At 41.2% G+C, this 26,150-nt stretch overlaps 1 protein-coding gene across 5 annotated transcripts in view; it reads left to right on the plus strand.

Annotated features, from left to right (window-relative positions):
• FGF12 (fibroblast growth factor 12) overlaps window positions 1-26,150 on the plus strand; it is a 578,750-nt gene that overhangs the window by 370,176 nt on the left and 182,424 nt on the right. For all 5 annotated transcript variants that reach the window (XM_007502452.3, XM_056808685.1, XM_007502450.2 and 2 more), the window contains one exon: window positions 15,508-15,618. In XM_007502452.3, the coding sequence (XP_007502514.1) occupies window positions 15,508-15,618 (111 nt within the window). The remainder of the gene's footprint in view (window positions 1-15,507; window positions 15,619-26,150) is intronic.

Below are 26,150 nucleotides of genomic sequence, written 5' to 3' on the forward strand. Positions count from 1 at the left end.
CCTTCTTAAGTGTTTGACAAAAGGTCATGTGGAGAAGGAGGTAGATTTGTTCTTTCTTATCTGAATTCAGAGAGAGAATCAATAACTTGAAAGATGCAAAGAGTCTAACGTCAGAAAGAACTTCCTAAAATTTAGGAACTGTACAGCTCTAGAATGGATTGCTCAGACAAGAAATAGATTCCTCTTCAGAGAAGACCATCTAGCAAGCCACGGCTGGTTTGGGGAACTTCTCAGGATCCGCACAAGGGATGCTTACTTATGTGTGGGTTGGACTGGATGGGGGCGCTGCCATCTCCTCCTAATCAGGGATCGGGGAATTCAGACATGAAGCCGAATCATCAAAGGGTGGCAGGGGTGAACCCAGCCTCAGTGAAAGGGAGAAACAAATCCCACGTCCAGCCTGGGATAGTCTTACCTTTCCTCTGTAGCTGTGGAGGAACAGGGTCTGCCAGACGTTGCTGGACCTTTTCAAGGCTTTGGACAAAGAAATCTTGCTAGTTGTTGTCTTTGGAGTTTCTCTGGTCCTCTTCATACAGGTGGACTATTACCCCGAGCCCTGATTCTGATGCTCTAGACCCATTCTCACTTACTTAGGGATTTAGCCTGGCCTGAGGAGCGAACAGTTTTGTTGGAACCTTTCCCTAATTAGCTGTTCATTCACTCATGGACAAGCGCCCAATTTCACAACAGAGAAGCCCCCTTCAGGGAGGAGGAATCGCTTTGTTTGCATTGTTCATCTATCATATTGTGATCTTGATGCTGCTGGAATATGTATATACATATATATATATATATACATATATACACACATATATATATAATTCAAGTGAGAAAAGTCATTTGCTTTTCCTTTGTTATTGTTTTAAGAAAAAAGGTTTAAGAGTCTCAAAGATGTAAATTCAACGTGCCCAGCTCTTTCAGGGCTCAGGGTTTTCAGAGATTGATTTATCAAGAGTAAATCTACATTGGAAAGCTTCTTACGTTCTAACTTTGACCTCCAGCACCAGCTCTTCACCCTGGGTGGTAGATTTAGGTTCCTTGGTATTTCTGACCCTAGGACAGGATTTACATATGACACAAATTGCTTCTTCTGACTTACCTCCCTCCAAAAACAGCACAGTCAGCCTCTCTAGTGCCTCTTCAGCTTTCTGACTTTAACATAATTATTAAGAATTATCTATTCAAGAGGCAGCTAGCTGGCTCATTAGATTGAGCGCCGGGCACAGAGATGAGAGGTCCTGGATTCAAATCTGGTCTTTGACACTTTCTAGCTGTGAGACCCTGGGCAAGAGGCTTAAGCCCCCATTGCCTAGCCCTTACAACCCTTCTGCCTGGGAACCAATACAGAATATTGATTCTAGGGTGGAAGCTAAGGGTTTAAAAAAAAAAAGAATCATCTAGTCACCGAATGGACCTTGACAATCCTTTCTTGCTTTTGGAAGCTTCTTAACTTGTAGATGAGTGTATCCATAGCCCCACCCCACCTACTTTATTACTTCATCTTTCAAATGAGAAATTGAGACCCAGAAAAGTGAACTAGTATGATGTCAAAAAAGTGAGCTCATTTCTCTAAAAGCTTTCCACGATACACATGCAGCTGCCTCTTTGTCACTGGTTGAATCATTCCAGGTCTCTTGCTGGGATCACTAGCTTCTGGAATTTCCCAGAGAGCTCTAGATATTACCTTTCCCTCCCCACCCCCACTGGATTGGTCATGGAAAGCTAATTCATGTGGACTTTCCAGTTCTTTCTCCTCTTTGCTATTTGTTACATGGGGAGCTGGAAACACTTAGTTTGATTTGGATTCCATCAAAACCCAACCACCTTATTCTGTAAAGAAGGCAGCAGGTCCAGCTTATTAAGTGAGTGGGTGGGTATAAGATGTTGGTCTAAACTCTGTGGGGGCGGGTGGTGGTGGTGGCTATCTCTACTAAAGCAGTCACAGGAGCTCATTCTGGCTTCTTCATCCTGCATAACCTTTCCACAGATGCATCCAAGTTTAGAAATGTCCTTAAACTAGAATTCTATGATTCAAAGGATAGTGAGGAGGAACCACTTGAGAGGCATGGGAAAAGTGACGCACCACCACCAGGTACCCAAGGCCAGAAATGCCCAGAAAGTCACAAACCTTAACTTTTAGTCAAAATGTCATTATTCTAAGTCATGCACACATATCTGCCAAGTTTTATAATAACCACCAAGAAAGCACTGAAAAGGCATTCTAAATCAGCTTAAGGGACCAGCCATGAGGGAGTAGTCATCTCTACCTGAAGGTCACAAAGGAAGATCTTTCATCATCCTTAGAATTCTCTGAGTAGTTCAGACTCCAGATCTAGGAAAAGAATCTCCCTATGGCCCTCTGCCCTCCTCAGGGAACATGTCAGGTATTTGGGTTTAGGTTTGGGCCCCACAATGTAGACAGGCTTGAATGAACTCTTGGAGAAGAAAGTGTCCAGGATGGTGAAGTGGGTGCTAAGGAAAAGGAAGACTGGCCATTAGAAAGAATTAGTGTTATCCAGAGAGAATAGTCAGTGAAACAGAGGGTCACTTGCTCATTGTTCATCTCTCTCTTTTTTGATTTCTTTGGAATATTTTCCCATGGTTACATGATTCATGATTTTGCCTCCTCCTTCCCTCCCCCCTCCCAGAGCTGACAAGCAGTTCCACAGGGTTATACAGGTATCATTGTTCAAAACCTATTTCCATGTTAATCATATTTGCAGTAGAGCAATACTTTAACATCAAAACCTCAATCACATTCCCATCGAACCACATGATCAATCATATATTTTTATTCTGTGTTTCTTTTCCCACAGTTCTTTCTCTGGATGTGGAAAGCATCTTTCTCATAAATTCCTCAGAATTGTCCTGGGTCACTGCATTACTGCTAGTTGAGAAGTCAGTTACATTCATTTGTACCACAGTGTAGCAGTCTCTGTGCACAATGTTCTCCTGGTTCTGCTCCTCTCACTCTGCATCACTTCCTGGACGTCTTTCCAGTTCACATGGAATCCCTCCACTTCATTATTCCTTTGAGCACAATAGTATTCCATCCCCAACAGATACCACACTGTGTTCAGTCATTCCCCAATTGAAGGGCATCCCCTCATTTTCCAAGTTTTGGCCACCACAAAGAGCGCAGCTATGAATGTTCTTGTACAAGACTTTTTCCTTATTATCTCTTTAGGGTACAAACCAGCAGTGCTATGGCTGGATCAAAGGGCAGGCAGTCTTTTAAAGTCCTTTGCACATAATTCCAAATTGTCCTCTAGAATGGTGGGACTAATTCACAACTCCACCAGCAATGCATTAGTGTCCCAATTTTGCCACATCTCCTCCAACATTTATCATTTTCCTCTGCTGCCATATTGGTCAGTCTGTTTGTTGTGAGGTGGTATCTCAATGTTGTTTTAATTTGCATTTCTCTTATCAGGAGGGATTTAAAATACCTTTTCATGTGCTTATTAATACTTTTGATTTCTTCATGTGAAAACCGGCTATTCATGTTCCTAGACCATTTTTCAATTTTGGAATTGATTGCTTTTTTGTAAATTTGACTTAGTTCCTTATATATTTGAGAAATTAAACATTTGTCAGAGAGTTTTGTTATAAAAGTATTTTCTATTTGTTGCTTTCTTCTTAATTTTGGTTACATTGTTGTTGGGTTTTTTTTGTGCAACACCTTTTTAATTTGATATAATCATGTCACTTATTTTACATTTTGTAATGTTCTCTATCTCTTCCTTGGTCTTAAATTCCTTCCTTTCTCACAGATCTGACAGCTATACTATTCTATGTTTACCTAATTTATTTATGATTTCACTCTTTTTATTTAAGTTATTTATATATTTTTAATTTATCTTGGTATAGGGTGTAAGATGTTGGTTTAAACCTAATTTTTCCCATATGATTTTCCTATTTTTCCAGTAGTTTTTGTCAAATAGAGAGTTCTTGTCCCAAAAGCTGGGATCTTTGGGTTTATTGAACACCAGCTTGCTGAAGTCATTTACCTCTAATCTATTCCATAGATCCCTCTTCTGTCTCTTAGCCCGTACCATATTGTTTTGATGACTGATGCTTTATAATACAGTTTAAGATCTGGTACTGCTAGGCCCCATCCTTCACATTTTTTTTTCATTATTTCCCTTGATATTTTTGGTCTTTTTTTCTTCCAGATGAACTTTGTTACTATTTTTTCTAATTCTACAAAAAAGTTTCTTGGTGGTTTGATAGGTATGGCACTGAATAAGTAGATTAGTTTGGTTAGGATTGTTATTTTTACTATATTAGCTCATCCTACCCATGAGCAGTTAATGTTTTTCCAATTACTTAGATCTAGGTTTAATTGTGTGAAGTGTTTTGTAGTTGTGTTCATATAATTCTTGTGTTTGTCTTGGCAGATAGATTCCTAAATACTTTATATTGTCTAGAGTCATTCTGAATGAAGTTTCTCTTTCTAACTCTTGCTGCTGAGTTTTATTGGAAATATATAGAAATGCTGATGATTTATTTGGGTTTATCTTGTACTCTGCAACTTTGCTAAAGTTGTTCATTATTTCCACTAGTCTTTTAGTTCATTCTCTGGGATTCTCTAAGGAGACATTTGCAAATACTGACAGCTTGGTCTCCTCATTGCCAATTTTAATGCCTTCAATTTCTTTTTCTTCTCTAATTGCTACTGCTAGTGTATCTAGTACAATGTCAAATAGTAGAGGTGATAATGGGCATCCTTGTTTCACTCCTGATCTTAGTGGGAAGGCTTTGAGTTTATCCCCATTGCAGATGATGCTTGCTGATGGTTTTAGATATATACTGTTTATTGTTTTTAGGAAAGGCCCTTCTATTCCTATGCTTTATAGAATTTTCAATAGGAATGGATGTTGTATTTTGTCAAAGGCTTTTTCTGTGACTATTGAGATAATCATGTGATTCTGTTGGTTTCTAATATTAAACCATCCTTTGATCCTTGGTGTAAATCTCACCTGATCATAGTGAATAATCATCACGATCACTTGCTGGAGTCTTTCTGCTAGCATTCTATTTAAGGTTTTTGCATCTGTATTCATTAAGGAGATTGGTCTGTAGTTTTCTTTCTCTGGTCTTCCAGGCTTTGGAATCAGTATCTTAAGAGTTCATCTCTTAACATCAATGTTATCATAGAACTAAATGTCTCCTCTTTGCTATTTGTTACTTGGGGTGCTGGAAATACTCAGTTTGATTTCGATGCCATCAAAACCCAACCTCCTTCTTCTGTAACTAAGGCAGCGGGCCCAGCTTATTAAGTGACATGCCAAAGCTTGTCCAGCTACTGCATGGTGGCGTTAGGGTTAGAACATGCCTTCATATTGCTTTGCCCTCTAGTCCATTTATACAGTGACTGAGTCCTAAATTTATGTCCTGGCTTTAACACTCACTGATTGTGGGACTTTGAATAAATCCTATACCTTCTTGGTGCCTCGGTGTCCCCTAGAAAATTGAGATACTACTTGAACTTATTCTCTTTCAGGGTTCAATTCAATTCATAGAATGATCGATGAGAAGCTGGAAGTTCCTTAAAGAAACCATCTAGTGGAGAGGTTCCCAACTCTCTGGGGTGTCCCCAGTCCCTTTGGTATTCCAGTGACACCTAGAAATCCATTCTTACTATCATGTTTGTTGTCTATATTGATAATTGGAGAAAAAACTAGATTTCAATAAGAGGTTAGTGAAGATAAATATGTATTTTTCCTCATCCAAGTTCACATATGTTCTGAAATTCATCCATAGTGCCTGGAACATAGTAGGAACTATACAAATGCTTATTCTCTTCCCCTTCTCCATGGACTCTCTTTTGGTTATGAAGATACATCACATCTCTAGAAAAGTCAATGTCATAGTGTACAGAACACCACAAAGAGTTTCCAGAAGGGAGAGAGAGCTAACAAACTGGCCAGTGAAGAAGGGCTTACCTAGAGTAGGAGGTGGCCAGGAATAGGCTCCTTTTAGTCTTTGTCTTCACAGCCCCCTGGAAGGTCTGAGATTTGGAAGATTGCTTGTTTGAACGAAGTCTTCTGGGCACGAGAGCTACAAGGGCAGTGTTCTGAGAAAGGAACTGTGGAGCGGTCCTTCATGTTCAACAACGACAACAAGAACAAAACAAACAGATGTCTTTTCCCGAGAATGATAAAGAAGAAAAGACATAACCCTGTTTTGCGTCATCTTCTACATAGCAGCTCTGTGAGCTGAGGCTTCTTTTGGTTTCCCATTGGAACCAGGAGGGTCAAATTGTGCTATGACTCATTGTTGTTTTTTTGGTTAGAAAATGCTCATCATTCAAGATCCAGGCCATCTGCTGATTGATTGATTGAGAAATTGGTGAGTCGGCTGATTGGTTGGTTAGGGAGCGTTAGACGTCCTTTCCAATTGGTGGGTAAGAATTCTTGTGAACTGGAATGATTTTGAGTAGCCCGAGGGCCCTTTGTGCCCAACGAAGTTGGAACCCTGTGGTTGTTTTAGACCTTATTAGTCAGCAAACAGTATGTGGCAGTCTGAGGACACGTGTAACAAGGGCCGTAGCTTCAGTGCTGGGAATGGTTGGAACTAGCCTCAGTCGCTGTTTCCCTATTGGATTGGACCCAGAAAGCAAGGGGTCTGTGTGTTTATGGGCATATTTGGGCATAGAGGGAGGGTTATGGGAGGTCCGGGCATCATGGAGAAAGATGTAACCCTGGCTTGGACCTTCGGCTTGAGAAAGACAGTAGGCAATGGGTGCTCTGACTTCCCGCTTAGCTTGCTGATCGGCCCCATGAGCCTCTTTGCCTCCTGAGTTATGTGCCCGCTCTCCCTTAGCTCAGGCTTGCCTTGCTTGCCTGCCGCTTTCCCTCCACACAAAGGCATCGCTTCTCTGCAGGTAGTCCAGAGCTTGTCATTTGTCAAGGTCGTTTGATTCATTGTGAAGCGAGCTTTGGAGAAAATGGAGTTGGTAAGGGCCAGCGCTGTTGCTATCAGCTTGGCGCAGCACCGAGTGAGCGGAGATAAATCAGGAGAGGAAGGAGAGCAGCAGACCCGAAGTATTCTAGGAAGACAAAAGGCCACCAAAACAACCACAACAGCAGCCCAGCCTCAAAGATGGCTTCAGCAGCCTTGAGGAAGCCCCTTTGACAGTCTTGGGTGGTCCAAGAGAGGACCTGCTGCTGCCCCTCCCCCCAGCCCCCAGGGCCACCCAGCATCCACTCTTTCATGGCGTTCTCACCATCTTCTGCAAAGTGGTTCAGCAGAACAGACTCTGGAGGTGTGCTTTCCGCTCAAGACAGACATTGGGTTTGTTTTGTGTAGGGGCAGCTTGCTCGGCTGTCAGGGAGCCCTCAGGCTAGAGAAGACTCAGGATTTTCAGTCCCAAGAAAGGAAATGGCCAACTGAAGGCATCCCAGTGTGCTAACTCTAAGGCTGTTCAATCATATAATTGGGCAGGCCAGCCTCTCTGGGCAACTCCTCCCTTTCTTCAGTTCATTGTCTAGGCTGTCACTTCTCTGGCCTCCTGGTCCACCCCTGCCCCCAGCCTGCAGGGAATTCTGGGCAAAGTCCAGGACTGAGAACAGCCAGACTGCCAGCTCTTCACCTGCCTAAACCCCAAGTCTTTTTTAGGGAGCCTGCCTGTGTGATAGACCCAGAAGCCCTGCTAACAGGCTGCTCAGATTTCTTTTGTGCAGGTATTTCCCAGCCTTCCCTGTTTGGAGGGGGATTGGGTCCCACAGGCTTCTGTGCTCTGCCTCCCACCCAGCCTCCCAGAACCTTTCTGAAACGTCTCAGAGCAGAAGCAGAAGCAGCGCCTGCTCCAGCAGCTTTGGCGATCTTAGATGTGGCAGGCAACATTCATCTCTACTAGTGTGTGCATCAGCCAGGGATCACACAGCAAGCAGACAGCTCCTCTGCAGCGCCCTGCGAGGCATTACAGAGGGAGACACTTCAGGAAGGTTCCTGTCCCTAATTAACCTGCCTTTTCCCAACAAGAGCCTCCAGACAAAGTCCTTTTATTTTCATTGTTTTCCAATCATGAAGTCAGAAATCTCACGGAAGGAAGAAAGAGGAATTGTCGGCCAGCGGCCATCCCATGGTGGCATGGCTATAATTGCTTTCCAGATTTCTGGACTTGTAGAAAGAAACCTTACACGGCATCTGCTTTTCCTGAAGGATTCTCCTTTGGGCATCCCTGATGGAGGACATCCAGACTGACCAATTGGGCTCTTAAAGACAGGGACGTCCCTTTATTGTTGACTCTCCTCCTCCCCTTTTATAATGCCATTAATTTGATTGCTTCATTGGTGCCAAATAAATGCTAGTTGTTGACATTTGCTCAAGAGATGGTTACATTTTATTCTGATATAACAAACTAGCCAAACAACTCTTCAGATCACACCTGCCTCCTCTGGATAGTGCATTCCTCCCCAATACCCTCAAGCTCTTAGTTAGATCCCTGGAACAAGTTTCTTTGTGTACTTTGACAATGGGACAATGTGATCTTGCTGCTGCCCTTCCTAGCTCTACAGTTTGGTGCCTTTCCATGCCCTGCTGGAGACGTTGTCTTTGGGTTATGCTTTCCTCCTGGGAAATCTCAAATTGTTGGGGAGTTCTCCCCCCCCCCTTTCATTAATCCAAAGTGTGCATCTCTTTGACATCTACCCAGTCATCTCATGATTCACTTCCTGGGTTCCTGACTCTTTCAGGATTACCAGAAGACATGATTATTATTATTATTATTATTATTGGAAGACAACTATTACATTCTGCTCCCTCCCCCAAACCAAATCTCTTCAAGCTAAATATCCCTCATTCTTTTTTCTTTTAAATTTCTTTTCTTTGTTTTTTGAAGCACAGGGGTTCTTTTAGTTCCAAATTCCCCCATTCCCCCTTCTTCATCCAATGAGATGGAAAGAAAAACAAAGCAAAAGCATGTGTAGTCTTATAGAAAACAATTTCTGCACTGGCCATGTGTCCCCTGAAGAAAAAAGAAAGAAAAGAGAGAGAAAACTGCTTTAATCTGTACTCTTAGTTCATCACCATCTATCTAGAGGTGGATAGCAGATCTTTTCATGAATCCTTTGGATTGTTTCTTGTTCTTTTAGCTATGTATAAGGATCCTAGAATCCTAGATGTAGGATTGAAGGAACTTTAGTGATCCTTTAAGCCAGCCCCTTCTCATTGTACCAAAGTAGCTTGAGGACCATCTAGATTGACTTACCTATGGTCATATGAGTAGTAAAGGCACAAGTAGAATTTGAACTGAGGTTAGGCTAGGTAGCACAGTGGATAGGGTGCTGAACCTGGATTCAGGAAGACATCTTTTGGAATTCAAATTTGACCTTAGGGGGTAGCTAAATGGCTCAATGGATTGAGAGTCAGGCCTAGAGATGGGAGGTCCTAGGTTCAAATCTGGCCTCAGACACTTCCTAGCTGTGTGACCCTGGGCAAGTCACTTAATCCTCATTGCCTGGCCCTTAACCACTCTTCTGCCTTGGAGCCAATACAAAGTATTGACAGAAGGTAAGGGTTTAGAAAAAAATTTGACGTTAAAATAATTACTAGCTATGTGACCCTGGGGAAGTCACTTACCTCTGTTTGCCTTAGTTTCTTCATCTGAAAAAAAAAATGAACTGGAGAATGATGTGGTAAACCATTCCAATATCTTTGTCAAGAAAACCCTCAAGGGGGCAGCTGGGTGGCTCAGTGGATTGAGAGCCAGGCCTAGAGATGGGAGGTCCTAAATTCAAATTTGACTTCAGATACTTCCCAGCCATGTGACCCTGGGCAAGTCCCTTGACCTCCATTGCCTAGCCCTTACCACTCTTTTGCCGTGGAACCAATACACAGTGTTGACTCCAAGATGGAAGGTAAGGGTTTAAAAAAAAAAGAAAAGAAAACCCTAAAAGGGGTCACAAAGAGATGGAAATGATTGAAAACAACCGAATAGCAACAACCATTGATTCTAAATTAAAATCCTTTCCACTGCATCGGGCCACACTCTGTGTGTGTTTACTGACAAATTAAGTTCAAGATAACTTGGAAAAGGACACTAGTGACTGAAGAAATCAGGAAAGACTTTGTGTAGATGTGGGATTATTATAAGAAATAGAAGTGAGATGACAGAATCGACGTAGTATAGAAGCATGGAAGCAGAGTGTATCAAGAATAAGAAGTGACTTGAAATCCAGTTTGGCTGGCCCATGGTGTTCAGTAAGTTTGGGGAGGGCAATGGAGGAGGAGAAGACTGGAGAACTTGTATATAAATAGGTGGTGGTGGGCTTTAAAGCCAGAGGAGTTTACTTTTGACCAAAGAGACAGTAGGACCAATTGGACACTGTCAGAAGTGGCCACACCCCACTTTTTGACTTTCATCAAGGTTAAATGTTTTCTTTGAGATTACCCGTCCACCAGAGGCTCTTGGCTCTGCTGTCTGAGACCAAATGGAAGAAGTCTAATGTTGTTGCTTCTCTTTGGCCCAATCTATACTCGACAGCTACTGTCCATGATTTCTGCTTGGAATATTTTTTGGAAGCGTATCATGTATGCTTTTGTTATTCAGGGATAAGAGTTGTGACCTTAAAGTTCCTCATTGGCTTAATGCAGAAAATTAAACCATTGTGGACAATACATCATGTTGAAGCATCTCAGGCAGATCTGGGCTTGTTTCTCTTCTCCTCTGAATTCTTCAGGGACCCTTTCTTGCCAAGTCAGTTTATTCTAGAAGACTTTCAGTAGATCAGGTAATTAAATCCGAATCTTGGTCTCTTCTCATTCCACAGGCATTTATTAAATGCCTTCTAGATGTTGGGGCATAAGCGTCCATCCCGATGCCCTAAAGGAATCTATCCATAAATAAGCCAACCAATCCCAAATAGCTCAGACTCTGGTTTCCCCTGGAATTGTCAGCTGCAGGATAGTGCCATGTTGTGGGTCTCTGAGCAGACTAACCCATTTCATGGCTCTGAGGCTTTGGGAGGCCTGATCCACACATGCTTGTTCTCTCTCTGGGTCAGTACTGTGTCCGCTCTCCACATGATGTCCCAGAAGAAGACTTGTTTTTGAGATTCATTCTTCTATTTCCCAACCCCTAGTAAGAATGTCCTTACCTGCCCCCAGGATCATTTCCATTTTTCAGCTCATGACATTTCACTTTGCCTAAACTCTATGAATCAGGATACCAAGAATCTTTTTTATTCTTCCTTGGCTTCCTTTTCCTTCATCCCTGGATAGCCAGTGAGTGTCATAACAAGTCAAGGGAGGCAGGCCAAACGTGCTGTATAATTTTCTTTTCTTTTTTTTTTAAACCCTGACCTTCCGTCTTGGAGTCAATACTGTGTATTGGCTCCAAGGCAGAAGAGTGATAAGGGCTAGGCCATGGGGGTCAAGTGACTTGCCCAGGGTCACACAGCTGGGAAGGGTCTGAGGCCAGATTTGAACCCAGGACCTCCTGTCTCTAGGCCTGGCTCTCCATCCACTGAGCTATCCAGCTGCCCCCTTTGCTATATAATTTTCTGACAGTTCTGAGAATTAATCAATTAACCAATAAGGATCTTTTAAACATTAAAACAGACTTATTCTAAAGAAATATCTGGATAGAATGGAAACAAATAGTCTTCCAGACCTGTATTGTGAAATTGCTTTACTTATATTGTATACACGTACATGCCAGAAACAACATAACACACACACCACACACACATGTACTAGAATGGAGTATAAACACACATGTACTATGACACAGTATTCGTGCCTGGCACATGCATGTTCACTCTCAGTGTCCCATGGGGTTCTGTCCTGGGCCTTCTCTCTTCTCCTAGCCTACTTCCCCAGGTGATCTTGTCAGCTCTCACTGGTTTAATGACTCTTTCTCCGTTGATGATTCTCCCATCTATGTTCCCTGCCCCAATGGCTCTGCTGACTTCCAATCTCCTACTGCCTGTGAGACATTTTGACTTGGATGCACAACTCATTATCTTCCCCTCTAAAGCCTCCCTCACCTCCGCCTTACCCTGTATTAGAGCGGATGGCAACACCACATCACCTCCTCCAAGCCCTTTAAGCCCATAAGCTAGGAGTCATGTTAGGCTCCACTATCCCTCAGCCACCATACTCAATCTAGTGCCAAGATCAGCCCGTATCACCTCTGCAGCATCTCTCGAATATATCCCCGTCTTTCCTCTGACATTGCCCTGACCCTCATCCCCTCACACTTAGACTATTGCAATAGCTACTGGTGACTCTGCCCATCCCAAATCTCTCCTCACCCCAACCATTCCTCCATTCAGCCTCCATTCTTAAAGCACAGAATCAATCATGTCCCCCAGCCTCAAATAGACTCCAGTGGCTCCTTATCACATCCACTATTACATACAAAATCCTTTGTTTGGCATTCAATGCCCTTCATAATCTCACCTGCCTTCTGACTTTCCAGCCTTCTTATATCTTGCTCCTCGCCACTTTTCTTCAGTCCGGTGACACTGGTGCCCTTGGTGTTCCACAAACAAGATATCCCATCTATCATCTCCAAGCATTTTGTCTAGCTCTCCCCCATGTCCGGAATGCTCTTTCTCCTTACCTCTGTCTTAGGTCTTCCCTGATTTTATTTGGGTTCCAAGTAAAACTCCATTTTTTATAGGAAGACTTTCCCAACCCGTTTCAGCTCCAGTGCCTTGCTTCTGTTCATTATTTCATGGTTAGCCTGTCTATACCTTGTTTGCATGATGCATATTTGTTTGCATGTTGTCTCTCCCCTTAGATTGTGAGCTCCTTGAGAGCAGGAACTGCCTTTTGCCTCTTTTTGCATCCGTAGTGAATATGGATCCATCCTCTCTTCCTCCACTCCACCTCTTCAACTTATTTTAATCCCTGGGAAATTTTTAGGAAAAAAACTATTAAGTGGTATGTAAGAATTTATATAGAATATATTTTTGCCTTTGTTTCTCCAGCACTTGGAAGAATCTTTTGTAAATTGTAGATGCTTAATAAATGTTTATTAAAAGGAATCGTTAGTGGGGTGCCAAAAAATCCTGGCACATAGTAGGTGCTTAATAAATATTTACTGCTCGGCAAACACATACAAGTGACATACACACACACATACTTAATCACGGGTACAAACCACATTGAGGCCATTTGTTCAGTACATATTCTTTTCTCCTTTGAAACTTCCACAACATAATACCTTCAGAATTTGGATTAGCTCGCTTTGTCTTTGGGGGCTCTTCTAGCTCTGATGCTCAAGGGAGCCGGAGCTCACCTCTCATTAGCATTAACAGGAGTTACTAGCTGTAATTCCCAGAGCACTTGTATGAGAACTTCCCATGACAGGAGCACTATTTTGATGAATATACGGAGTCTGGAAAAAAGCAAACAGTATTTTCCAACACCATATAATATCCTAATATCGCAGGGAAGCAGCATTTTTTGGGGCATCTGTGATCTCCCTGATGTGAATGTTCCTTCAGTGATTCCAGTCACAGCTGATTTGGGCCTCCTCCCCCCAAGCCCTCCCATAAATTGGCTTCCTTGGTCTCCCTGAATGTTTCCTCCCCACCTAACACACATCTTCTCTTGGAATGGAGTAACATGGATGGTTCTCCCACATTATCTAGCTGTTTATGGATGAACACAAGACCAATAGAAACAGGTTCTCTTAAAGAGACATTTCCTAAATGATTAGGAAAAATGATATTATTGCAAAACTTGCAATCCAGCAGACATGTATAAGGAGCCTGTAGCTGACAAGGCATTTGGCTTGGCTGAAGATACAAGTCAAATGAAGTCCTGCTCTCCAGGAGGTTACCATCTAATGGGGAGACCCAACATTTGGATACAAATAAAGAGCTAGGTATGATTTTGAAGAAAGAGAGGCAGTAACAATAACTAGAGGGATATCACAGAGGTGATAACGTGAATCGAACCTTGAATGAAGATAGAGACTTAGAAGCAAATGAGAAGAGAGTGCATTCCATGCTTGGCACTCAGCTTGTTCAAATCAATACAAAGAGAAGCTAAATGCAGAGATCAGAGATCACATGGTGATTTAGTTTGTCTGGGGATTGAATGCATAAATGGGGAGCAGTATGCCAAAGGAAAAAGGAGTCTGAAGCCAAAGCACCAAAGGTCTGAGATGCCTGCCGTAAAGAATTGATATTTTAGGCTATAGATAAGAAGGAAGCTTTGGAGCATGGGACTGGAGGCTGTACCATAGACACATTGTTTTGGGATTTTTGTTGAAGATTTGGGGAGGGAAGAACCCAAAAGTTGAAGCTCAATTAAGAAGTTACTGCAACACTGTCCTAGAGAGGTGATGGGGGCTAAAATTACAGAGGTGACCTTGTGGTTGGAGGAAAGCAGAGCTTTGGAAGATTTTCTGGGAAAAGAATGTAAAAGAAATAGCCTGGAAGTGTTTTTATGTTCCATAAAAATAGGTAACTTTGGAAAAGGGGAGAGTTAAGAAGAAAATACACTTGGGGGACAGCTTGGTGGATCAGTAGATAGAGAGCAAGGCCTGGAAATGTGTAGTCCTGGGTTCAAATCTGAACTCAGATATTTCCTGCCTGTATAATCCTGGGCAAATTACCTGACCTCTGTTACCTAGCCCTTGTTGCTTTTCTGCCTTGGCACCAACACTTAGTATTCATTCTAAAATAGAAAGTAAGGGATTAAAAAAGAAAGCAGCTTTATCTAACAGGGTATACAATAGCCCAATCCATTAATTCCCCAGATCCCCTGAGAGAGAGAAATATATTGCAATCATTCAAAAACCAAAAGCCCTTATTGAGGATTTGCATTGTCAGGCATGGTGTTTTTGCTCAGGATACCAAAAATTAACAGCAATCATCAAAATTAACTAAACTGTGCTTCTGCTATGGTCTTATTTCCAAAGGTTCAACATTGGCATCTGAAGCACACCCAATGACGTCTTCTGCAGAAAAGGCTATTGGATTGTGGCCACTTTGGTCAATAAAGAGAATTCTAGGTTGCATTGGCATACTGCTCCAAAGACCCTGCTCATATACTACTAAGCAGTTAGGAACAAGTATTTATAAAGTGCTCAGGGTCAAGCACAATGCCAGCTGCTCATGCTATCTAAGCAAACCATGGGGGAGTGTGGGGTGTGTGTGGAGATTCCATCCCATTCTATGGCTGAAATAGAATTGTAAATCCAAACCATATCTTTGAGCTGCATAGCTGGGACAGACCAGAAGAGAATTTTTTAAAAGATTCTTTGCATTTTCTTAAATACTTAAGGAGTAGTAATTAGCTTTCACTTATTTACATTTGGTTGATGGTCACAAAGTACTCTGATTTTCTCTTTAAAGAGAAAAGCAAGAATATTTTTTAGTTACTCTTTTTCCTGAATACTTTTGAATTGTGCATCAGTAAGCTGGTTAAGGGATGCACAATTTATGCAGGATACCTTTTGACAACTTGTGGACGTATTTTATCATCTTTTTTTTTTTTTAAATAAAAAAGCATGAATAACCATTTGATTTTGTTTTGCAGAACCCCAGCTGAAAGGAATTGTGACAAGGTTATTCAGCCAGCAGGGATATTTCCTGCAGATGCACCCAGATGGGACAATTGATGGAACCAAGGACGAGAACAGTGACTACAGTAAGAACAATTAGTCTTCTGATAAAAATTTAAATCAATGAGTCCATCTCCATGTTTAAAAGACAGTAACAGGGAAATAATATGATAAGCTTCTGTTCACATGGGATGTTTAGGTTTATATCCATTGCCTTTCCTTTGTCCATTTCCCTTTCTATCTTCTCCTCCTGCCTCCCTTCTTCCCTCTCCTCCTGCCCCTTTCCTTCCTTCCTTCCTTCCTTCCTTCCTTCCTTCCTTCCTTCCTTCCTTCCTTCCTTCCTTCCTTCCTTCCTTCCTTCCTTCCTTCCTTCCTTCCTTCCTTCCTTCCTTCCTTCCTTCCTTCCTTCCTTCCTTCCTTCCTTCCTTCCTTCCTTCCTCTCTCCCTCTCTCCCTCCCTCCCTCCCTCCCTCCCTCCCTCCCTTCCTTCCTTCCTTCCTTCCTTCCTCCCTCTCTCCCTCCCTCCCTCCCTCCCTCCCTTCCTTCCTTCCTTCCTTCCTTCCTTCCTTCCTTCCTTCCTTCCTTCCTTCCTTCCTTCCTTCCTTCCTTCCAACAACCATCTGGTTTCATGTCCCTTATTTTATAGATAAGGAAGCTGAGGCACAAAGAGATTAAGTCACTTGGTCTGAATCACCTGGTCAGTATGTGAATACAGTTCTTTCTAACTCTCTTCACTGCACTAATCTGGGAGAATTCCTGTTTTCTTACTTGTAGTTGTTTGTTTGTTTAGTTTTTTTAATTAAATGCAACTATTGCCTGGTGACAACTTTAGATATAAAGTTGTTGTTTTGGTAATGGCCACTGAGCTTTTTATTATGTTCATGATAGTAATAAAAACTAATTAATATTAATGGTAACAGTATTAAAGAAATTCAAGTATTAACATAATAATTACACTGTTAGAAGACATTTTATATAGAATTTTAAGGTTTCCAAAGAACTTAAGCAATGTTAATTCCCTTGATAGGGGTGATTTATCAAAGAATAGTCCTAAACAATGCAAAAAAATGAATATGGTAAAAACTAGAGTTTTTTCCTATTTTCCCAATTATCCATTTCCTAATTCATCAAAACATTCCTATTAAGTTGTATACCAATTATTATGACCCCATTTGGGGTTTTCCTGGCAAAGCTATAGAAGTGATTTCCCATTTTCTTTTCTAGTTCATTTTATAGAGGAGGAAACTGAGGGCAGGCAAGGACAAATGTCACACAGCTAGTAGATGTCTGAGACTATATTTGAATTCAGATCTTCCTGACTCTCTAGGATCAGTGATCTATCGACTGCCTAATCTTGTCTTATAACACTATTCTATGTGAAAACTTAAGCCCATTTTTTTCTGTTAAAAATCCTGTAACAATTCTGTCCCCAGTGAGAACTTTATCTTCATCCAGTAGAATTCTCTCCAGTCAGCCAGAGTGAATTTTCCTCTCCTGACACATTGAAAATGCAATTTGGGGGTCGCAGATTTAGAACTAGAAGGGATCTCAGAGGTCATCTAGTCCATCTGTTCCTCCATTTTATAGATAAGAAAATGGAGGCTGATTTCTTTTAGTATTTTGCCTAAGGTGCTATGGTTAGTAAGTAGCTCATTTAGGATTGAATTGATCCTCTGTGATTCGAAATCCAGCATTGTCTTTATTGTACCAGGCAGCCTTTAAAACAGGGCATAGAAAGCTGAGCTTCTCTCCCACATAGGTGGCACATAAAGAACATTTGTGAGCATTTACAGTAGTAGGTAATGTCTCATTCACTAAAAGTACAAGCATAGAAGAATGATTTCCAAGAGCTGAGCAACAAACACGAACAACTCTTGCCCTCCCTCCTCCTTTCCTTCCCTCCCAGATCAGCTCAGCTCCCTTCTGTTGATGTGTAGGGTCAGTTGCAGTAAAGCTTGGTGAAATGCTGTGTCCTCTAGAAGAAGAAAGGTCTTTGCTCTCACAGCTTTTAGTCCATCTTGCTGAATATCAATTCCTTGCTAAGACATTGGCTATGCCTCCTGGGGAGTCTGTGTTCCCTGAGTGCATATGTGGGGCAGACTTGGAAAATGAAAAATACAGTCATTCTTACAAAAATAGTTCTATAGTGATTGATTATTTGGGGAGTTATCATTAGATCATATTCCCAGATCCCAGATTTTTCCTCCTTAGTGTTGATGTAATCACATTTTCTTTACTTGAACATGGTATTTAAAAAGAGGCAAAAATGTAACTTACTCCTCCTCAGACCCAAATCTGAGGCAACAGACTTTTTCTTTGTTGTACCGGCAGCATCCTTAATCCAGGTACAGAAGACTGGAAATGCAGAACTTTTAGAAGTATTACAAATGTGGGTTATTGTAAACCCTTCCTGAGCTCTTCCTGGAAAACCAATTGAAAATCCATTCCCTTCTAAAACTCGGTCAGGGCAACATTCCTGTAGATAGAAGGCTTAACATTCCATTTAGTGAGGTATGGAAATCATCTATACCTGGAAACTTAAACACACAGAGTGGCATGGATTCGAACTTGAGATGATTTGAGATGAGATTTAAACCAGGCTCTGATGCTTATTATCTGTGTGGCTTTAGAGAAGTTGCTGAATTCATTCTCTTTTCAATTTCCTCATTGACGAAATAAAGATGTTGAAAGAGATCACCATGTCCAAACTTTTTAAAAAATATGAAAATATATATACACACTCACATACACACACACTTGTGTGTGTGTGTGTGTGTGTGTGTGTGTGTGTGTGTGTGTGTTCTGTTTTGGACAAATGTTCTGTTTGAAATCTCTGTGGGCTATTCAGTTGCAAATGTCCAAGAAGCGATTCATGACATAGGGCTAGAGCCAAGGGGGGGAAAAAACAAAAACAAAAATAAGAGCTGGACATAAAGATTAGGGAGCCATCTGTATGCAGTATGTCAGTGATACCATGGGAGTGGAAAAGATGACCAAATGATAAATGCTTTGGAAAAGTTCAGAAGGAAGAAGACACATAGAAGTTGGGAAAAGCATAAGGGGAAAATATGAAGAATGGTTCTTGGGGACAGCTGGGTAGTTCAGTGGATTGAGAGCCAGGGCTAGAGATGGGAGGTCCTAGGTTCTGTGAATTTTAAAACTACTCCACCCTACTCAGACTGTGCTTTAGAAGATTTGATTTAGCTATTTCCTGATTAGTAACAATGGAGGTACTTGGTCTAACAGAATCAGGTCTTGGGAACTCTACATTGCTCCACCCTACTTAGTTTAACAAGGTCAGGAATGTCTGCACCATACTCAAGGATTAAGTGTCTGAGAAAATGGCCTTCAAAAGACATGTGTAGAAACAGCAGACAGACCCCCGGGCTGTCCTAAGTCAAGCTAAGCTATCATTGATACAGATGAGACGCAAGAAAGTGAAGTAAAACCATTTATATAGGGCACATCATTTCCTCTCTTTGACCTCTTTTCCTGGAGAGGTGTCTCTGGCTGGCAGCATGTTAAGCATTCTGACATCTTGGCATGGTGGTAGGTATTTGTCTGGGTTTTGGCAGTGAGTTTGCCCTTGAGCTAATTCAGGTTCAGGCATCTTGGCTTAGCCCTTTTGGAGTTCAGGCTGATTCCTTCCTCTTTTACTCTCCAAAGCTTACCTTCTGGAGCCTCTAATCTTCCTGCCTGGCACAAACCAGGCGGGAGAAATCCTATACCCTTTCCTTCTACCTTCTTCTTAAATTTCTTTCCACTATATTAATTAAATCACCATAAATTTCCAGACTAACCTGGGTAAATTTTTTTTTGTTATTTGGGATATCCATGGGGACCAATAATTAATATAGTTTAGGTCACAATGCTAAAATTATCCTTTACAGTTTAAATCTGGCTTTAGACACTTCCCAGCTGTGTGACCCTGGGCAAGTCACTTAACCCTCATTGCCTAACCCTTACCACTCTTCTTCCTTGGAATCAATACTTATTGTATTGATTCTAAGGTGAAAGGTAAGGGTTTTTTTAAAAAGAATTGTTCCCTCTAAAAAACTCAGTTTCCCTTCCATATTTAATGCCTGAGATGTCTCTCTCAATCTACTGTGCTTATTGGTATAGCAGGTAAGTGTGATGAACTTGGGGTTAGGAAGACCTGAATTTCAATCTAGCCTAGCTATGTGACCATGAGAAAGACACTTAACCTCTGCCTTAGATTACTAGTTGTCTATAAAATGGGTATGATGATACCTTGTAGGGCTATGGTGAGAATAAAATGGGTTAAACTTTGCAAAGTTTAAAACACATAAAAATACTATTATTCCCATTTTTTCTAATTCTAAATGATTATAGAGTTAGCCACCTTCCTTTTTTATCAGCCTGGGAGCATTCTTGAGCCTTTAGCTATTCAACAACTAGTCACACTTGTAAACCTTGAAATTTCTCAGACTTGTGAATGTTAAAAATTTCCCCATTGGACTGGGAACATTCCCCATTTTGATGAGAAAACTCCTTGCTATGGGAGGACCTCTACGCCACCCATACTTAAGACTGCTTTAGGTGAGAAAACTCCTTGCTAAACAATGAAAGTACTTGGACCCATGCTTATAATAAGGCAAGGAGTTCTTTGAGCCATGCCTGCTTTTTAGAATTGATACAATGAGATGCTAGGTACCTAAAAGGGTCAGGCAAGTTTTCTCTTAATGGGATTAGTTGACTCAGCTGTGTTTTCACTGGTTCAGACTTACTGAGGAGATTAGTCAACACAGCAGCATTTTTTCTGATTCAGACTTACTGAGGAGAGTTGTTGACTTAGCAAGAATTCAGATGGGCAGTCCTTTGGAAAACGTCTACAGTGATTGGTAGATGTAAGGACTTAGGGGAGGTGACATAGGAGAAAAATCTCCTATATAAGAAGCAGAATCTCTTGAGGAAAAAGACAATCCTTTTGGAGGATCTCCGATGAGGATCGCTTGGGAAGAATCTCTTGAGAGAGGCTCTGGAGAAGGGAAGCTCTTGGAGGACAATCTCTAGGGAGATCTTGCTGGAGCTCCTCTGAGGGGACTCTGTCCCTCTGGAGGCTCTGGAGAGAGGCCCTTTGGAACAGACTCTGGCTGGAAGTCTCTTTAAGGAGGACTCTGACTGGAACTCTTTCTGGTGAAGTCAGCTGAGATGGAGCTGGCCTGGTGTCACTAGAATCCTTGCTTAGATAGACCTTGTGGTGAGTGTTAAAAGACTGACTGACTGATCTCTCTCTCTTAAGACTCAGGTCTAGGCCATGTTGGCTTAAGGCCCTTCATACTTATTTCCTTTTTCTCTCTTTCTCTCTTTTCTTTAATTCCACATTTGTATTAATTAAAATCTCTATAAACCCAGTTGACTTGGGTATTTGAATAATTGGGAATATTTCCCTGGTGACCACCTTATATTTGATTTAAAAACCAAGACACTGTAGTGAAACGTATTTCTGCGGTCAAATTTACTCACCCACTCTTATATCTATCACAATTTATATCTTCCACTATTTTAATCACTACAGTTTAAGACCTCAACTATTTTAAATCTAACACACTATAATTCCATTAAATTGATTAAAGGACTTCTTCCCAGATCTTAAGAGAGATGCTTATTTACACTTCAATTGCCCTAGTAAGTCAGAGATTAAAGGCCTATTTGGTACCTATGTAAAGGGCATGTGGACCACTTCACAGTCTGAAAGAGGAGAAAACCTTCACTTTTTTGTCTGTTTCCTGTACCTCTTATTTTATTAAATGGGTTGAGAGAACTCAGATGACCACGGGTCCTCATCATTCCTCACTACCTGTGAATTTAGTCATATTTTAAATGAGGTCTTCTTTTATTAACCACAACAGCATCTACTATACACTTTTTGGAAAAAACCCACAACTACTTACAGTTGAATGAACCTTAGTATTGATTCTTTCTTTGGAAGTTGCGTTTGGTATTTAGAGTGTACGGAGTCACTGAATGAGGAGTGCTCTTTTGCTGTTCTTGGAGACTTTCTCCAAATGCAATGTTTGATATTCATGTGAATTTGCAGATTCCTTGTAATAAATTTCATCTCTCTGAGTTCTGAGGTCAGTGGACTAGGAACTGTAATATTAAATGACCCTTTAAGTGTTTTTTCACTCTAAGGCTATGATCCCAATTGTCAAAATCCAGCATAGATAACAATATGATTTTTTCACCATGATTTTCCCATTCAAAATGAAAGTGTTTTGCGGGAGGGCAGAGGGAAGGAAAGAGAGGATGTCAAAATGACAGTTTTTTGTGAACAGATTATAAATGCTATTCTCAAATGTCAGAAGTTTAATTGTGGCAGTGCTAAGTCAGACAGATGACAGTTAAGAGGAAATCTGCATTGTGGCTGACGTCTGGGCTATGTGAGGATCCTGGGAAACCTCCAGTACAGTATGTGTCTGCATTTGGTGGAAGTAAAGTGGTGGTTCTTGGTGTCCCTGATTCTGCATTCAACAAGTTTTCTTAGGATGTTATGTGTGTGAAATACTATTGTAGGTGTCAATGAGGATTCCAAAGACGACTCAGTAACTGCCTTATTGATCCAACCCCCAGTATAATCTGATCTATTTGGGGAGAATGTGTTGTGATCAGAGATGTCTGAAATGTTTTTCCTCATCATTTTGGCCAGAAAGAGTTCTGATAGGGACCTTCCTCAAAATGGCAGGTCCTTAGCCTGAGTTTTACTCCTTTATTTCATGTTTCAAAGAATTTTCTCCTTGCCTCTGGAGAGCATTTAGGTCCCTAGTCACCCATTTGGATTTCCTTGGCAGATTTACTCACGACAGGGAGTTGATGATTGAGCCAGTATTTGGCAAAATGGATAGAGCACCATGGTTACTAGAGTTGATCAACAACATTTTCTTCACTATCTATTTAAGACAAATTATGTGCTGACCCACAGTGGGGATGCCAAGTCCCAAACCCAACTCAACTCAACAAAAACAGACCCTGCTCTCTAGGAACTTCCATTCTAATGTGGGAGACAAATAGATCAATCCTCAGGTATTACCAGAAACCTACAGACTAAATAGAAAGTAGTCTCAAAAAGTCCCATCCCCTAGCTGGGGAATCAGAGTAGACCTCCTACCAAAGTTGGGACTTGAGCTAAATCTCGAAGGAAACCAGAGATTTTAAGAAATGGAATTAAAAAGGAATGCGAGATAGCCCAAAAGCATAGAGATGAGAGATGAAATATATTGTATGAAAAGATATAACATGTGTTGCCTAAAAGAGAGAGAGTTAAATCTTTTCATCTCTTCACCAAGGAAAAGCTTGGTCATTAGAATACAGTATTTGAGGTTGTTGTTCATTGGTCTCTCTTTCCTATTTTCATTTCAATTACAGTAGTCATTAGGTATGATGTTTTCTTAGTTGAGTCCAGGGGGTAGATAGATGGTGCAGTGGATAGGACTTCAGACTTGGAGTCAGGAAGACCCTAATTCAAATCTTGTCTCCTACATTTACTAGCTGTGATACCCTGGGCAAATCATTTAACCCTGTTTGCCTCAGTTTCCTCATCTTCAAAATAAGCTGGAAAAGGAAATGACACATCACTATAATAGCTTTGCCAAGAAAATGTCAAGTGGTCTCACAATGATTTTAGACACAAGTGAAATGACTGGACAACAAATTCTGCTTCCTTCTCTTTGCTATCATTAAGAGAAGTCTTCTGATTCTTCTTTTAATTCTTCATGGTACAATAATGTTACTTGAATAATATAATATTTAGAATGCTAGAAGATTTATCATGCATCTCACATATATTAATCTCATTTGTTTTTTACAACCGCCCCTAGAATTACCAGTCATTCGGACTATTGAGTATTGGAACTGCCTACATTTTTGCCCTACATTTATTTGTCCATCCACAATCAAAAAATGTATCACACAAACTTGCAAAAATGCCATTATGTGCATTTTGGTGGATGTAAACTCTTTCTTTCTGGTTTTAACTGTCTCCACGTATGTATTTAGCTGTGGTATCTGTTGGTCGAAGAGTCCAGAGATTTTGATCATTTTTCATGCTAATGCTAAGTTGTTTTGGAGACTATCTGGACCAATTCCCCACTCCGTTCAAAGGGTAGTTTATTTCTCAACCTTCTGCAACACTGACCGTTCCTATATTTTTGTCACCTTTGCCATGATTCGGGCTGTATGAGGTGCAATCCCACTTTGCTGTGGTTTCCATTTCTTTTATTATTCATGACCTGCTCTAGTGTTTCATTCTGTTAATAGTTTGTGGCTCCTCTTTTGATGACTGTTGGCTCATATCCTTTGACCACTCAAACACTGGGAGAGTCATGTAAATGCTCTTGGTTGCTCAGTCAGTCCAAAAGCATTTGTAAAGACTTGACCATGACCCAGGCACTGTGCCAAGTCCTGCACAAACCAGGGGAAAAAAGGCCACTCTAGTGGGAGATACAAAGAAGGAGAAGTCCATATAATATGTGAGTGTGCGTATACGAGAAGCAGGATTTCCTATCACATTTGGGTAAGAAATGCAATTAGGCTTAGGAGCCCGGGTAGAGTTAGAAGAAGGACGAATGATGATCTCAGAAGTCTCAGAGGGGTAGCTACTAGCAGCTGGAGGGTAGGGAGTGGAAAAGCCTGCTGGGCAAGGGGCTTTTGAACTAAGGCTGGAAAACTGGAAAACAAATAAAAAGGCAAAGAGGCCAGCATTCCATGGAGGAAGCCAGGAAAAGGTTTGGAAGTGTGGAGATGGAATATCTCATGTTTCAAATCACAAATAGGAGAGCATAGACAAATCCTAGAGTGCACAATGGGGGTGAGGTGTAAGAAGATGGGAAATTAGGATGGTACTCTATTATGAAGAACTTTAAATGCCAAACAGATGGCTTTATATTTGGTTATGAAATAGCAGAAAATTGTGATTGGGGAGGTATGACATAGGGCAAAGCTAGATTTTAGGAAAAAAAATATACCGTGACAGCTGAATGATAGAGCACAGAAGAGAGAGGACTGGAGCAAGAAGACTTCTTCTAAGATGGAGGCATAATCCAGACAGGAGATAAAGAGAGGCTGACCCAATATGGTGGTTGTGTGAATGGAAAGAAGAGAATGAGTACAAGAAATGTTGGGAAGGCAGAAATGACAAATCCTGCAAACAACTACTAGACACCACATCTGTAGGAATGAGGAGTTGGGTGTATTCCAGAGGCTGAAAATCTCATTGACTGATTGGAGAGCCACTGACCGTACCTGAGAGGAGTTGGGGGAAAGATAATGATTTAACTTTTGGACATGTTGAGTTAGCAAAAACCACAGGACACCCTGTCCTTTGTGATCGTTTGTGAAGTCCTCAAGAAATGTTTCTCCACAGACTGCTCTTTGCATTTTCATTTTTGCAAGTATGTAAATTATATTGTTAAGTGTCCAATGGGGACCTATAACCTGTATTATTCAAGGAAGCTGAGTGGCCAAATTTTCCCTCAGTGTATTCAATGATGAAGTGAATGGGAAAGGTCATTGTTGGGGGGAGCATCCAGTGACACTGAAATGGCCTTTGGGCTGACCCATTCACACATGGGTCTTAATCTATCTGCTCTCAAAGGTCCATACCTGTTTTAACATGACATTAGAGTAAGACAATAATAGAAATTAGCTTTCCTTGGTCCAGCCTATGGGGACACTAATTGAATGAAGATTTCATTTTCTACAAAGCAAAACTGAATCTGCATACGTATGTACATATAATACATATGTATATATGTGTGTGTGTGTGTGTGTGTGTGTGTGTACTGCCACACACATATGTATTCATCTGAATTCCCAGTTCATGCACCTTGTTATCTTGGGTTGTTTGTAGGGTTTGTATCCTCTATATTTAACAGCTAAAGAAGGCCCAATACACGGACATTTGAATGAACATCCAAGCAAGAGACAGTGAGTGAAGGTGCCATCCATTTGCTACTATGAGCACTGAAAGGGAAATGGAAACATGTATTTATGTCAAAATCTCTGTGCCTCAAAGATCCACCCACTCCATTTTATCCTTTGAAACTTGACAATTCACCATGTTTCTCCTCATTTCTATTTGAGATCTCCCTTTTACTGCATGGTGTCACATCCCCTTTTTTCCCAGTAGGATCCATCAGTCTGATGACTGCTCAGCTGCTTCTTGGTGATCATTTCATAATGTGTTTATTGAGCTTTCCCTACGTGCCCAGCTCTGTCCTTATACGTTCTGGAGGATAGAACACGTGTTCTAGACAAAAATGAGACTGTTCTTGTCTTCAAAAAACTGGCATTTCAAGCTTCTTGTGTGCATCTGCCATAGATACAACATGTGGATGGACTCTGGTAGAAAAAGGAACTTTATGAAGTCGCTTCCAGCTCATGATTTAATTAGGAAGGGAAGTCTGTTGTATGTACAACTCCTAGAAAAAGAATGAGTAAATCAAATCAACTTGTTTTTACCTCCTTTGTTCAAAATTACTGTGTTAAGAAAGGGAATACAAATTGAAAAAAATGTTGGCTATTTCTTTCTGTCAAGGAGCTTACACAAAGGAGGTTTTATGCTGACGTTTAGAGGAAAGCCCCAGTGGTCCAAGGCAGTG

This window comes from Monodelphis domestica, chromosome 8 (assembly GCF_027887165.1).
Source record: "Monodelphis domestica isolate mMonDom1 chromosome 8, mMonDom1.pri, whole genome shotgun sequence".
In the NCBI taxonomy this organism is placed as follows: Eukaryota; Metazoa; Chordata; class Mammalia; order Didelphimorphia; family Didelphidae; genus Monodelphis; species Monodelphis domestica.